We start from the raw sequence: 13,734 nt of genomic DNA, 5'->3' as shown, positions 1-13,734 counted from the left end.
ATGCTTTATCTTTGAATTGAATTATTTATAAGCCATGAAATACATGTGCAACTGCCAGCGATACGATCGCGTGTAATCGAACGGTAGTTTGGAAAATAAAAAAATGCAAATCCAAGAGAGCAATCAAACGCAATACAGAGGAAATAATTTTCCGGCCATGGACAGTTAGTTTACTCGAGTAAACGTAGCTGGATAACAATATTTACGAATACTACGTTTTTAAATAATAAAGTGCCCGTAATTCAAATTACTGCAAGTTTAAACTACATCTATAGGTATTATTTATTCGGGCCAGATAAAAAATTTTTTTGAAGTAATTTAAAAGAATGAATAAATAATTATTGCTGTATAAAATTTCCAAAACGCTCATCTATTTTAAGAGACAATAACTTAAAAATTCGAAAACCCTAAAATGGATACGGTAAATCAATTTATAGTAAAAAAGGCTCATACGATGATTTTTAAACACATAAAGTAGTTGAAAAATGTTATCTTTCAAAATTCAGGCAAAAGTAAACAATGGTGATGTACTTGGCGTTGGTTATTGGAAGTTAAATAAATTAATGCTTAAGTCAGTGGGTCTTTGGCCATATCAGAAAAGTTCTACAAAAATGTGCATTCGAACGTTCATCTTTATCGCGATTTACAGCATGATGATACCTCAGGTACTCTTTTTCCAATCTTTTTAAATGCATTATGTATTATATTTCTAACTTTGCTTTTCTGGCAGATTATAAGAACATTTGAAGAATGGGGCAAGAATTCAGAAATAGTTATAGAAAACATTACAGGATTTTTATACTTCCAAGTCGTAATTACAAAATATGTTACCAGTTGCATAGCCGAATCAAACGTGAATTATTAGGATACATTAATAATTACATATCCATTTATATTTATAAAACAATATCTTCTAACTGAACTGAAATTTAGCTTCAATATTTGTATGTAAGGATTACGGAAGATTGGAACCACTTCAGAGACGAGGGAGAACAGAAGGTTCTGAGTCACTTCGCTAGCCACGGACGTTTCTTAACCATAGGATATAGCGGTAAAAAACCACATACGTTCGCTTTAGCTTGACAAAAAGGCAAGTCTACCACTTGTATCGTTTCTGTTGTGCTGACCCTTCTTCTAAAACGTTCATTCAGGAAACAAAAAAAAAAGATCTCTTCTAAAAAAGTTTTATTTTAATGTTGTTGCTTTTTTTAAATTGTTAAAAAAAGTCAAGAAATACTGCATAATTGATTAAAATTGACATTTCATTATAGTTCGATCATAAGAAGCAAAGACTAAAATCACTCTAAAACATTTAAAAATGTCAATATCAACTTCCTCTCCACGTAAACATGATAATTTCCAGCCCCGATATCAAAGCGTGCAAGTCGATTTTCTTAAAGCTTGTGACTACGATTGTCATCACACATATTATACACATGCTTTATTATGTAAAATTATATTAATTTTAATATTAAACATTATACTGTAATGCTTAATAAAGCTTTTATAGGGTTTTAATAAAGCTATATATATATATATATATATATATATATATATATATATATATATATATATATATATATATATATATATATATATATATATATATATATATATATATAATGCACATAATTTTCAGTATACTTGTACACCGCCGGGATCGCTTTTACAACACTTCCTTGTTTGATACCTGCCGTTTTGGATCTGATTATACCTCTAAACGATTCCAGACAGAAGGTTCTCTGCTTCTATGGTGAATACTTCATCGATCAAAGGGTGTATTATTACGAATTATTGTTACATACCTTTGTCTGTGTTATGTGCACTATCATGCTCTTTACTACTATCGATGCAGCTTATGCCTGCTGTATAGAGCATGTGATTGGACTATTCAATATTGTTGAGTAAGTTTTCCGCAGATTATTTCAGATTACGTTTAGAAAAAAAAAATAATAACATACATTATTGATTTATGATATTACAGTTATCGTTTGAACCAGGCATTCAATCTCGTCAAGGACAAGTATGACACTAAATCAGAGGTCATGCGAAGTGAGATTCATAAATGCGTACTTAGATCGATAGAGGTGCACAACCATTCAATAGAGTTCAGTAACTATGATTATCATACAGCAGATTTCAAAATTTAATAATCTTTTTGAATTTTCTGATTTAATTTCAATTCACAGAATTGTTGAACTCATACAAACTACATACACGACTTGCTTTTTCTTCACTACTGGCATAAGTCTCATATGTCTTAGTCTAGGAACTGTCGATGTAAATTATTCACTTACAATTAATTCAGATCAAGATTTGATAATTTGTCTTTAAGGAACTTTGTTTTAGATGATGCTGAGCGTAAATAATTATATTAATTTCGCAAGAGTCTTCTTTGCATGGTGTGGAATAGTTATTTATTTCTTTTATATTAGCATGCCAGGTCAACGAATCATAGATGCCAGTTCAGATATTTTTAATTCTGTGTAAGTTTTTACAAGTTCAATGAAGAAATACATTATTACTTCAATCATACGAAAAATGCTTCATTTAAACGTTTCAGTTACTTCAGTGGCTGGTATGACTTTCCTCTGAAAACGCAGCGTTTACTTAAGTTTATGATGATGCGGTGCTCTGTTCCTTGTCAATTCACAGCTGGTCCTTTGCTAGTTCTCAATTTGGAAAATTGTGGAGTTGTGCGTGCATACAGTATGGTATAGCTAGTTGATTAATTAATAATATTATTCATGTATGAATATTTTTTGCAGATATTGAAAACTGCAATGTCTTATTGTACATTCGTGTTTGCGATAAGCTAAGGCATGGTTGAAACAAGAAGATCAAAATGTTGAATATAAGTAGTTTTGATTTAATAAAATAAAAAGTTGAAGATTTGAGCTAAGCATGCCATCTAATGGACAAGGCTTGAAGCTCACTTCAGAGCGAAACATTGTATCGACCAACACGAATAACCCAGATAGTGCTACTCTAGACTTAGTGCTGCTAAGTCACGAGAGATGTCATCCGCTCCAAAACTCCAGAATTCATTTACCTTTAAAACTGAAATTGTAGAGTCAACAATCATCCATAATTTATTCATTCGTATTCAACAGTAAAAGGGGCCATTACGATTACTTTACACAAAGCTGTTCTTATCTAGCTTTATTCTCAGCCATTAATGTTCCACATTTCAAAATTATCATTACGAAAGAATGAAAATGCAAGTTTATTATCATCATTACTACGTAAAAGCAAGAATATCTCAACTACATCTAATACGATTGAAAACCCCATATAAAACACGGAGCATAACATCAACTTTACCTCCATAAATAATGTCCGAATGAGAACATCCTAACTCCAAGATTGCAAGCTCGGTAGCAACCAACAGAATGCTTTGCCTTCTCACTGACTGTTTCGATCTTGATTTTCCCGACGATAAATCCCCGGAGGGAGGGAGAAAAAAGCCGACAAGAGATAGAGCCGCAACCTCCTCCAAATGAAGTATCATCGCGTTTCGTGACGACGGCGCGAGCATTGCCGTCACTTCCGCGAGTCGCGTGAGCAGACCCAAATCTTTGACCCATATCGTAGACGGAAAAGCTTTAGAAGTACGTGGTAATGATGGTAATACTTTTTTAGGGTTGAAAGATTCAAAAGGTCGTTGTTGGTGCCTTGACCTCGACCTAAAGTATCGCTGGGATGCCAGTTATGCCTGTGCTTGTTGTATTTCATTTATTAGGGAAATATTATGTAATTATATGATTTTAGTGGGCTTGGTAAGTTAATTTTTCTTAGTAAGTAGATCAAAGGTGGGATAAAGCCAGACACGCGTATAAGCTATAGGGGTCCAAAATAAATATTCATTTAGAATGTTTAAATACTACAACCCTGGTTCAACTTTATATAATCATTGTCGGAGCAATGGTTCAAAATTCCTTATAATAGTATTATAGTAGCTACAAGTAGAGAGCTACGATTTTTCAAAATTATGGTTTCGAGATTTAGAAAGGCGAGGAAACAATGTGTTCATGTGGGCTTTATATTTTCATAGCCACGGAGAGTTCGTCAAGGAAAGAATTGCTCCCGTATCCTGATTCGATCGCTCTCTGAATCTTAATCTCTAACAGTCCACCTCAGCAGCGACATTTTGCATACGCTATGCTATATATACACCGGCATACATTTTCAGAAAGAAGCATTTTTTTATACCTAATCTCAACAAGACTCGATAAGTAAATTCACCCGCTTTCGTCTCTTTGCTAGTATACAGACGCGCGTGCAACAGCGGAATGAAGTCGAGAACCTCAGAGCGGAGGTGGAGGGTATGCTAATGGCGATCGGCAGGGACACGTTACGTCGATTATATGGCTCTGCATGGATTAAGGAAATCATAACAAATAGTGGATTTCTCTGCTAGCGAGTCGTAAAGAGGATGATACGAAGTGAAGTTCTTTGTGAAACGTTTTTATGAAAGTTGTTTGTTGGCTTTATAGTCGATTGCGATGCGATAGGCCTTTAGTATACGTACAGCTCGTGTGTTCGAGGTGATCTAGATGTGACGCCAAGTAGTTGTAAACAAAAACAGCTTGATTAGTTTTCGTAAGTTTAATTGAACTTGACATATTGCAGAAGTGGGGGACGTTATTTATTTTTAATTATCACGCGACAATTCGCCCCAGCAACATGATATCCAATAACATTTTACTTCATGATTTACAAAAACTTATCCAATTCTCAAATCTGATATTCAAACATCGTCTACAACATTCATTATCGGCATTCGAGAAGTCCGCGTAATCACTGTAAGCTAAAAAATGTGCACGCGAAACTTGACTTTATCCCCTTGAAAAGCTCAACCAATCCATCGAAGCTTCTTTTTCTGCGCCACATAAAAAGAGCTAATTCGCTCTCTTTTTCACACACATTCTGGTCAGCACGCACGACAGATCGATCGACTGCCTACGTCGCCAACCCAAACATTCTCCGAGACTCGGCCACGAAAAATTCGATCGTCCAGTCCTCTGCGATGTTCACGTGTTCTTACCTCGAAAAATCACCTTGACCCCTTCGCTATTGTTACCACTCTTTTGCGCGCGTCTATAGAGACCAGCATGACGTCACTATGCGGGTGCGAAAAACGGCCACGACAACGTCATTGCTGATCGCGTGCGTTGTCGCTTATCTTGATGGACGTTTGCTGCGGGTGTATAGGTGGCAGGATTTCTTTTCTGCGAGCTATGTTATAGTATTCTCTCTTTTTTCACCTCCTGTGCGGTTGTAAGGCAGACTATCGATCGGGAGTTTGGATTTTTACTGTAAGCTGATTGCAGGCTTTTCGGAAGATGAGCGAGAAAGGGATGGTATAATGGATGGATCGGTGGCGATAAGACTGACGAAACGGTTTTTGAATAGGTAGGTTCGAATACTAGGTTGGAGTCGTTTTGCTTTTTTAGGATTTGAATGATAACCGATATTAATCTTAGAGTATTATTCTAATATATTGATTGCAAAAGTAAACGTTTATCGTGTATAGTATAGGCTGTAGTAATGTGTGTATAACAACTTTTGAAATGTGTTTGACTTTATGTTGAAAATTCTGACGTTGATGTTTTAATTTCTTGTTGCATAAAATTCGCGGAAACAAAAGAAAAACATTACGCGTCGATTGGTTATTCCAACATCGCATAATCAAGTAGTTGCCATAAGCAAACATTCCCCAATCACTACCGAGCAGAGCATAATGTAACAATCGCGATTAAAGAATGAACCGATCAGCCGACGGATTGAGGGCACGTCTGGTAAATGATGCACGAGAGAACCTTTCGATAGGTGCAACGCGAGCTTTTTGTTTTATTAAAAAGCTCTGGGTTGGACTGCTGAGTAAATCGAAGCGACTATACGATCATCCGGTTAAATCACGCTTATCGTAAAGCTTTCAATGCGAAAAATGCGGCCGAAGGCAGAAGTAGCCACGTCTGCACGTTCATTACTGATGGCGCACTGTTTACTGTAACAGAAAATATTTTACTTTCAATTCATGCCGCTATCATTGTAACATTTGTTGATAATAGGTAGAAAAAGAGGGTGTGGAACAAAGACTGAATAAACCGAGTTTTGTAACGACATTATCTGACAAGAATATCTCAAAAGTAACTTTGCATGCAACGAGAGATAGGCACGTGAAAAATGCTCTAGATAATATTTCTTCTCTTTATTCTCTTCCTCCTTGCTTATCGGAATCTTTGTATATCTATTCGATTTTTTATGACCAGCAGCTCTGTATGCAAGTGTGTACTATGCGCACTTCGAAAATGGCAAGAATTTTTATTTTTAAAAGCTTCTTTTTAATCAACTATTGAATCATTGAATGTTTGAAATGATCGGACCAACGTTGATGAATTTATATTTTTAGCTTTTCAAAATTTGTACCTTTCACGCATTGCTTTCCCTTCAGTACAAAACCGAACTCGCACGAGCATATCCCGTTGCGGCAAACTGCTTTAGAATCTTGTGCGAAGCATTCGCCTACTCTACTGCACTCCTCGCCCATATCTGAAACGTGCAGTAAGGGTCATTCATCAGTGCGCTATTCAACCTTTGAATGGAATTACAAAGAAAAAAGACATTTGTGTGCTCTTACTCCTTTTCATAAAACACGAGTTCATGTTGTGGAAATGCGCGTCGAGACATTGGCAACGTCCATGTTTATCTTCTGCCTCTGAATTTTCCAGCGAGTTTTCCTTTGACTCGCTTTCGAAATGGCAGTACGTGTTAGGGACGACCGACGAGCATTGCACATCGTAGTTGCATTGCTCCTGGTACGATGATTCTTGAAAGGAATGAATTAAGTAGTTTCATTTATATAGTCTATGACGAAGTGTACAATATTTCCTTTCGACTCACTCATAACGCACTCGTTTTTGGGATTTGCCACATAGTTTTCTGAGCATTGGCAGATGTTGGTTCCATTTTGGCATACAGTATTGGCTTGTTTGCAGTCGTTCGCAGTTTCACAAGTTGCATCTAGTCCTGCGAGCGAATGTAAACATTAATCATCATTAGACAGTCACGAAGGATTCAGATAATCGTATTTACATTCACGCGCGTTTACCTGCCAAACACGTTCCTTCAGACACGAAATAATTTTCTTTGCATTTACATTTCCCGTCGGAGCATAAGACATTGGCAAGGCTGCCACAATCTTCATGGCTTTGGCAATAACTTTCCAATTCTTTGAACAAGGTAATTTGACATAAAAAAATATTGGTTACTCAAAAATTCTTGCGGCATAAAAATATATAAACCTGGTGCATCCTTAACGCAGTATGCCTTGTCCACGCTAACGTGGGTTGCCTCGGGACAAGTGCAGAACTTTTTCTCGCCCCCGTTGCTCTTGCACAGAACTTTGGGACTACCCTCGGGCTGGTCGCAGTCGTTGTCGGACTCGCAGAACTCTTCTATCTTTTTGCTTAGCCAACAAAAGCTCTCGGACTCGAGCCAGTGAGACGTTTCATCGCAAACGCACGCTTCGTTCACGCATTTAACTCGTGGACCGAACAGCTGACACTGCTCGGGGTAGATGCATTTGCTGCCGATTGTCCGAAGCACTGAAAATCGAAAATGACGAATGAGTTGATAGATTGATTTTCATATTGGTTATTTGAATTTGAAATTTTTTGGATTTCATGTCGTTGATCAAAACAAACTTGAAGTGTGAGCGGTCTATGATTTTTTTAAGCAAATCTACTTTTATCACTATTAATTTAAAAAATTACTTTTACGGCAAAGCTGATTGCTCTTCACGCCAACGTAGATGTAATCGCAAGTCCAGAGTCCATCTTTACACACAGTTTTCTCCATCATAGCTGTCTCAGTTTCTTCGCAACTTTCGCCAATTTCTGCAAAACAAGACTTTCAAAATTCGCAAGCGCCCAATCATAGTGTATCCGAAGTATTAAATCGCGCGATCGCTTGCCTGGAATGCAGTGGGCCAAATCCTCGGATGGAAAATACGCTCGATTGCACGTACATTTTTTCTCCAGGCTGCAGTAAGAATTGGTTATAGGCTCGCAATTCTCGTCAATCTCGCAACCGCTGCCGACTGTTATCGTTGGCTCTGATGGTCCACTTCCTGCAAGAATTCATCAAAATGTGTAAGCACATAATGTCGATGTCGCGAATTTTACAATATTCCTTACCTTCGTCGTCTTCGAAAATATCATCGAACACAATACTGTCAGGCTGCCCTTCGCTGATTTCTTCCAAAACGCACTTATCGGATACGCATTTTGCTTTTTCATCGAAGACACAGTCCGAGTCTACAATGCAATCGCCTCCAACCTCTAAAAAATAAACACAGCTGAGAATGCGTTAACGTAAGCCTTCGCGGGTCACGCCATGTTTTGCGTGAAATACAATAAGTACCGAGAGCTTTCCGTCGGCATGTGTTGTTCTCTCGCTGATAAAATCCATTACTGCACTTGCAAACGCCATCCACGCAAGAAGCTGCTGCATAATCGGTCCCCACGAAGCAATCGTCATCCTCTTGGCAAGAATCATTCAATCCTAAATTGGTCAAAACAATCCGTAAACAAGTGACTATAGATATTCGCTGTCTGAGAGTGTTCTTCGTTCTCGATTAAAACTCACCTTTCGATAAGTGGCAAAAGCCGTGCAAATAATGATATCCAACGACGCAAACACAAACACCGTTTTCGCAGCTTCCACCAACCGATAGAAATCGCGAGCACTGAACGCTTTCTGCACACTCTTCGTTATAGCCGGTGGCCACTGCAAATGTGTAGTATACGATTTTATTCGAATTTCTCGGGAAATTGTCACTTGCGGGGAGGGAATTGGCGGAACTGATGAATACGCAGATATGTAAACGAGGTCAAAATGCTGTGTGTACCTCTTAAACACTTAGAGAGCGACCCATCGATGATAAAGCCATTCCGGCACTTGCAGACGTCTTCGATGCACTCCGAATTTTCGACAGTGCAGTTTTCCGTGGTTTGGCACAGCGAGTTGATGGCCCTTTTGACTACACCGTTTTCAACATTTTCTGAAAGATTTTTTCCATACAGTTAGCATTATTACTTTGATTTAGACTACCGCGAGACATTATTTATTTCTTATTTTATTTAAATTATTCATTCTACGATAAAAATGTGCAGGCTCATTGAATTTACCAAATGCATTTACCATAAGAAATAATCCATACAGATAAACAATTTATAGCGCAAAAACTTTTATTTTTAACTTGCTTGCATCGCGAAAATGTTTAATCACCAGCATCAGAGCAATTCTATAATCTTTGTCGATCTTTGAGCTTTGTGGAAGCATTAGGATATAGGGTATCGAGGTCATATCGAAATCCAGCAATAATCGACTGTCACGTTAGTGCTCTTGGATAGTCATCGCGTGACGATTCCCTCTCGCGCCAGCGTCGTCGTGATTTACTTCTGTTTACCATCGATTTTCAGACTTCTTTCTTTCCACTCGCGAAGATTAAGCCCGGTCTGACATGCATCGTTCCTATTTGTTCGCAGACAAAAACTACTGTTAAATTTCCTTCACACTTCGGCTTGATTTTTATCGAGTCAATGTGTTTTGCTTTACTTTGTTTATGCCGATGAATTACTTTTTGGGTTAATTTTGAAATAACTGTAAATTTCTTATCTTATTCGATGTCGTGTTGTTTAAGATTTGATTGTTATATCGTATACAAATGTGTTTTCAATGTTGTTTACGTAAAAAATTTGCTTTAATATCACTAATTATTGCAAACATTTTGTTTGTTGTGCATACAATTTATTTATATTATTATGGACTGTTTTAATAATCTTTCCTCCTTATACATACGTTTTATTGACTTATCTAACTAAAAAATTTAAAGTATAGTGCTATCGTTACTTTCAATAAAAATTCCTGTGATCATAAAATACAATTTAAAAAAATGTACACCATTTCTAACATTTATTTTGACTAAGTATCATTAAACGTTTACTCATGAATTCTCGGCGTACACACAAAAACAGAAAATCAAAACAAAGTGAGGAGCGATCGGATTTCTGCAACAGGCCTTTCCATCAGCACTAAAGCCTGACCTTAGCGGGTATTTCCCGTTTCATTCCCCGGCGACCAGTTTGACAGAAGGATTCCCCACCACGTGGGATTCCCGAGCTGTGGGCTTCTCCACGAAGCCCAAAACTCGGGCATTTCGTTTTCTAATCATGTTTCTTTCACTTGTATTACGATTCAAAGCTAAACTCTTAGCTGTTGATACAGATAATTATAAAATATGTCTGTTTTACCTTGGATTATTTTAAAGGTACATGCGTATTTATTGTTATTATAATTTGGTCTGTTTATTAAGAACAGGTGTTACCATTAAATTTATTAATTTCCATAATCAAACGTTTTTTAAATTTGTGAATGTTGTAGTGATTTTTGTTTCGTATGTCGTCAATTATTAGTTATTTTGTTTATGCAGAAATATATGCACAAAATATAGAAATTCGCAAATTCTTAATGAGACAAAAATAAACTTGAAATCGATAAAAGTAAACACCTACATCTTCTTACACCTGATTTTGTTATTGCAATAAATCAACAGATACTTATTGTTTTAATTTGATAAAAATATCTGCGATAAACGGTTACAGTTTTGTAAGATTTTAAATGTGATTTACTTTATAAATTGCATTTGAATATATTAGGATAATTTTCTCATATGTAAAAAGAATACTCTACCATACTCTAGTTTTAATTTATCTTTCTGTTCACACTATGTTGGCCGTTTGATATTTAAAACCTTAAAACTTTTCACAACAATTTTTCACAGTGCATATAACTAGATACTTTTATTCATGAAAATTAAGTATGCTATATTATTACCATTTTGTAGTTCGTGGAAAAGAGCCACCGGGACAATGAATAAAAAGTAAATTAACCTGGACGCGGTCATGTTCTTGCTCTATCGAAACACAGACTGATTACGTTATGTCCAATCGATGAATCGGACTTCACTATCACGAAATTATCAGTAGGAAATTGAACACCTGTATTCTTATCACTTTTCAGGGATTATCGGACAAACATTTTTTTATATTTCATGTTTATAATTATTGAATGTCTAGACGCTATATTCAGTTAAAGTTAGCATTTTCAAATATATTCGAATTTGGTAACTTTTTACAACAACAAACATGGCATGCATTAAGATCAATTATAATAATAATTATATATTACAACTTCGTTAAAAATGGTCCTTGTCTATTTATTCGCAGTCTCAATCAAATTTAAACAAAATATATAAGTGCTTACTGTTCTAGTTATATAAAATACAAAAATAACTTCTAACTGTTTAAACTACTATTTATACTTGTTTTTAAAAAATCTACCATCAATGAATAGTGAAAATTTTTAAAGTACAAATGATGCTTGTGTTATAGTTACGAATTTTTCAGCAAATTAATAGGGTTAAACCCGCTTCAAATTCCCCTTCCTTTATCCCCTCTCCTACACTCTTTGAAAATAAAAGTGAGAATAAGAATCTCTTATAAGTGAAGGAGGTGTCAAGGAACCGGGTTCAGAGTAAACTTGAAAGTCAACGCAGATGGTTACGCTCGAAACAAGTTTCGTACTATAACGGCATCAAATTTGCAATTTTTACCTGAAAATCGTGTTGGGAGTGCGAATAAAGTACGTTTTTATTTATTTATTAGCTTCAATTTTAATGTCATATCAATAAACTGCTTATTAATAATGATAATATTTTTGTATAGCTAGACGACAGCTACGTACAGTATTTTGGTAGAACAAAAACGTTCAAAGATCAAGTGTCCATTAAATATGAAAGAGCAGTGGAAACAGGATAGTATGAATGGTAAATGTTATATTATATCAAGTAATGCTATTATTACTGTTCATAATTGATCTATTTGAATATTAAAGCTGACGTTCGAGTCGCTTTTTACATAGAATTTTTATTAATATTATACCTGAAAGCTTTGAAACTTTTAGCTTACGCTATAGAATAATAATAGAGAAAATTTGAAAATATTTAATTTTTGCAGAAAAATTCTATCCAAAAATGGAAGAACACCAGGCAGTATCTATGCCGCATACTCGATCTAATAAGGATTATTGTAAAAAGACTATTGCTACACTGAAAGTTTTAGTTCTATTAGTTCTTTTGGTGTTTCTAAGCTGGACGTCTATAATCCGTTATACAAATTACAATCCTAAATCAATACTTTTGGCGGATGATAGAACAACACATGAGTATTTTGGGTGGTTTGGCAGAACAGCATTAAAGAGTAATGTACATCTAGACAGCAGTCAAAATACTTCTTCAAATCTTGCATCCTTAGATAATCTTACTGCGCATCCGTATCACAAGTATTCCAACGAAGATAATTCTGAAATAACTTCTGGACACAGTGTTAAGACCCGTATTTCTCGAAAAGCAGATATGCTACAACTTGAAGAAGGTAAACAAGAAGAAGAATTCAGAAAATGGCTTCAAAACTTAACTGTCAAGGATCGGTTCAGTAACACAAAGCAAGATCCTCAATTTAAAGCAGATTTGAAAATACTTCTTGACGATCCCAATGAAACAAGTGAGGACGTTCAAACATTATTTGTAAAGGTATTGTCAAAATACAAAGATGTAGTAGTAAAGATGTACATGGAAAGTCTTATGCATGCTGCGAATGCTGCTGGAGACAGCCATGAAGTATCTGGTTACAATGGAGCTCTTGCAAGCGAAAAAGAAAACGATGCGGCTCAGTTTGATGATAGTAATAAAGAATCGGGTTCATTCGATTTCAGTGAATTACTACATCCGTGAGAAGTTATTAATCATCCAAGACGCTCCAGCTGATCTAGTATACAGAGTTCTAAAAAACATGCCAAGTATTCATGATCAACTTTCGTCGGCTAATTAAGGATCATCAGTGCGTACAATTTTGAAGAATGAATCGCCTAAAAAGCGAGTTGAACTTCTTATTCGAATTCATAAAAGAATAACGTTGCCTGGTTAACTTGCGATAGCATACTACGTACGCTAAAGTCCTTATGCGAGAAATCGCAGTTTGTAGAAAGTAATAATAAGATCGACAAGGTTGAAAAAGGCAACGTGATCGATAAAATTATCAATTTGGAAGTCGATTTTAACAGATGTGAAAGGACTATTTCTCATTATCATTTCATAGTTTTCAGAATATTTTAAATATCTGATTTTCTACCAGAGATTAACCGTTCGATAATTCAATATAATCAGTAGAGACCGATCAAAGTTATAGGAAGACAGAATCAACCATTAAAAGCGATTTTTAAATAGATTACTGCATGTTGTAATTATTTTATTTATTTTTCCACAAAAAAAATATTAATAACGGATTAGTTATTCATTACACTATATTGTATTATCATATAATTTTAAATTCTTAAAATATTTTCTCAAACGCCTCGATTAATTATTGCATAAACTTACAATCAAGTTGTATTTATAGTAATCTTATTTAGATGAATTGCAACTTAGACCAAAGGTATATAGGTTAAATAAGTAACAGCTCAATAAAGTACACTGTTAAGTGTTAAAAAAAGCTGAAATTGAATATTGTTATTATTATTTTCATGTTGCTATACCATATACTAAGATAATACTATACTAACTTTTTAAAATATCGTCTATAGTAAAACTCAGAAATATAATAAGTCATC

General features: G+C 35.5%; 3 protein-coding genes across 6 annotated transcripts; 2 read left to right on the top strand and 1 right to left on the bottom strand.

The window, feature by feature from the left end:
- Position 1: 1 nt before the first annotated feature.
- Positions 2–2,948, top strand: Or166 (odorant receptor 166). 2 transcript variants are annotated; one of them, XM_031928465.1, is made up of 10 exons: positions 2–421; positions 507–665; positions 731–853; positions 934–1,051; positions 1,640–1,904; positions 1,985–2,107; positions 2,190–2,280; positions 2,350–2,486; positions 2,564–2,696; positions 2,769–2,948. In XM_031928465.1, exons 1-10 carry the CDS (start codon positions 413–415, stop codon positions 2,817–2,819), a joined length of 1,209 nt encoding a protein of 402 aa, XP_031784325.1. In that variant the 5' UTR covers positions 2–412; the 3' UTR covers positions 2,820–2,948. The 2 variants fall into 2 exon arrangements, with proteins under 2 accessions (XP_031784325.1, NP_001177554.1); NM_001190625.1 differs by lacking the exon at positions 2–421 and having other exon boundaries at positions 486–665; positions 2,769–2,819.
- Positions 2,949–4,593: 1,645 nt separating this feature from the next.
- LOC100678922 (prion-like-(Q/N-rich) domain-bearing protein 25) lies at positions 4,594–10,998 on the bottom strand. Its single transcript, XM_008213573.4, has 13 exons — positions 10,903–10,998; positions 8,915–9,067; positions 8,653–8,793; positions 8,428–8,568; positions 8,202–8,345; positions 7,979–8,134; positions 7,779–7,901; positions 7,308–7,610; positions 7,115–7,234; positions 6,907–7,032; positions 6,644–6,832; positions 6,433–6,555; positions 4,594–6,010 (listed from the first exon to the last, which is right to left on the bottom strand). The coding sequence occupies exons 1-13, from the start codon at positions 10,970–10,972 to the stop codon at positions 5,925–5,927; spliced, it is 1,875 nt and encodes a 624-aa protein (XP_008211795.2). The 5' UTR covers positions 10,973–10,998; the 3' UTR covers positions 4,594–5,924.
- Positions 9,985–13,612, top strand: LOC107981077. Of its 3 annotated transcripts, XM_016985455.2 has the most exons (4): positions 9,986–10,336; positions 11,577–11,709; positions 11,793–11,893; positions 12,084–13,612. In XM_016985455.2, exons 3-4 carry the CDS (start codon positions 11,860–11,862, stop codon positions 12,857–12,859), a joined length of 810 nt encoding a protein of 269 aa, XP_016840944.1. In that variant the 5' UTR covers positions 9,986–10,336; positions 11,577–11,709; positions 11,793–11,859; the 3' UTR covers positions 12,860–13,612. The 3 variants fall into 3 exon arrangements, with proteins under 3 accessions (XP_031784697.1, XP_016840944.1, XP_031784696.1); XM_031928837.1 differs by lacking the exon at positions 11,577–11,709 and having other exon boundaries at positions 9,985–10,336; XM_031928836.2 differs by lacking the exon at positions 9,986–10,336 and having other exon boundaries at positions 11,504–11,709; positions 11,797–11,893.
- Positions 13,613–13,734: the final 122 nt, after the last annotated feature.

The sequence above is a fragment of the Nasonia vitripennis genome, chromosome 4 (genome assembly GCF_009193385.2).
Source record: "Nasonia vitripennis strain AsymCx chromosome 4, Nvit_psr_1.1, whole genome shotgun sequence".
In the NCBI taxonomy this organism is placed as follows: Eukaryota; Metazoa; Arthropoda; class Insecta; order Hymenoptera; family Pteromalidae; genus Nasonia; species Nasonia vitripennis.
This window is presented reverse-complemented; position numbering and strand designations above follow the sequence as displayed.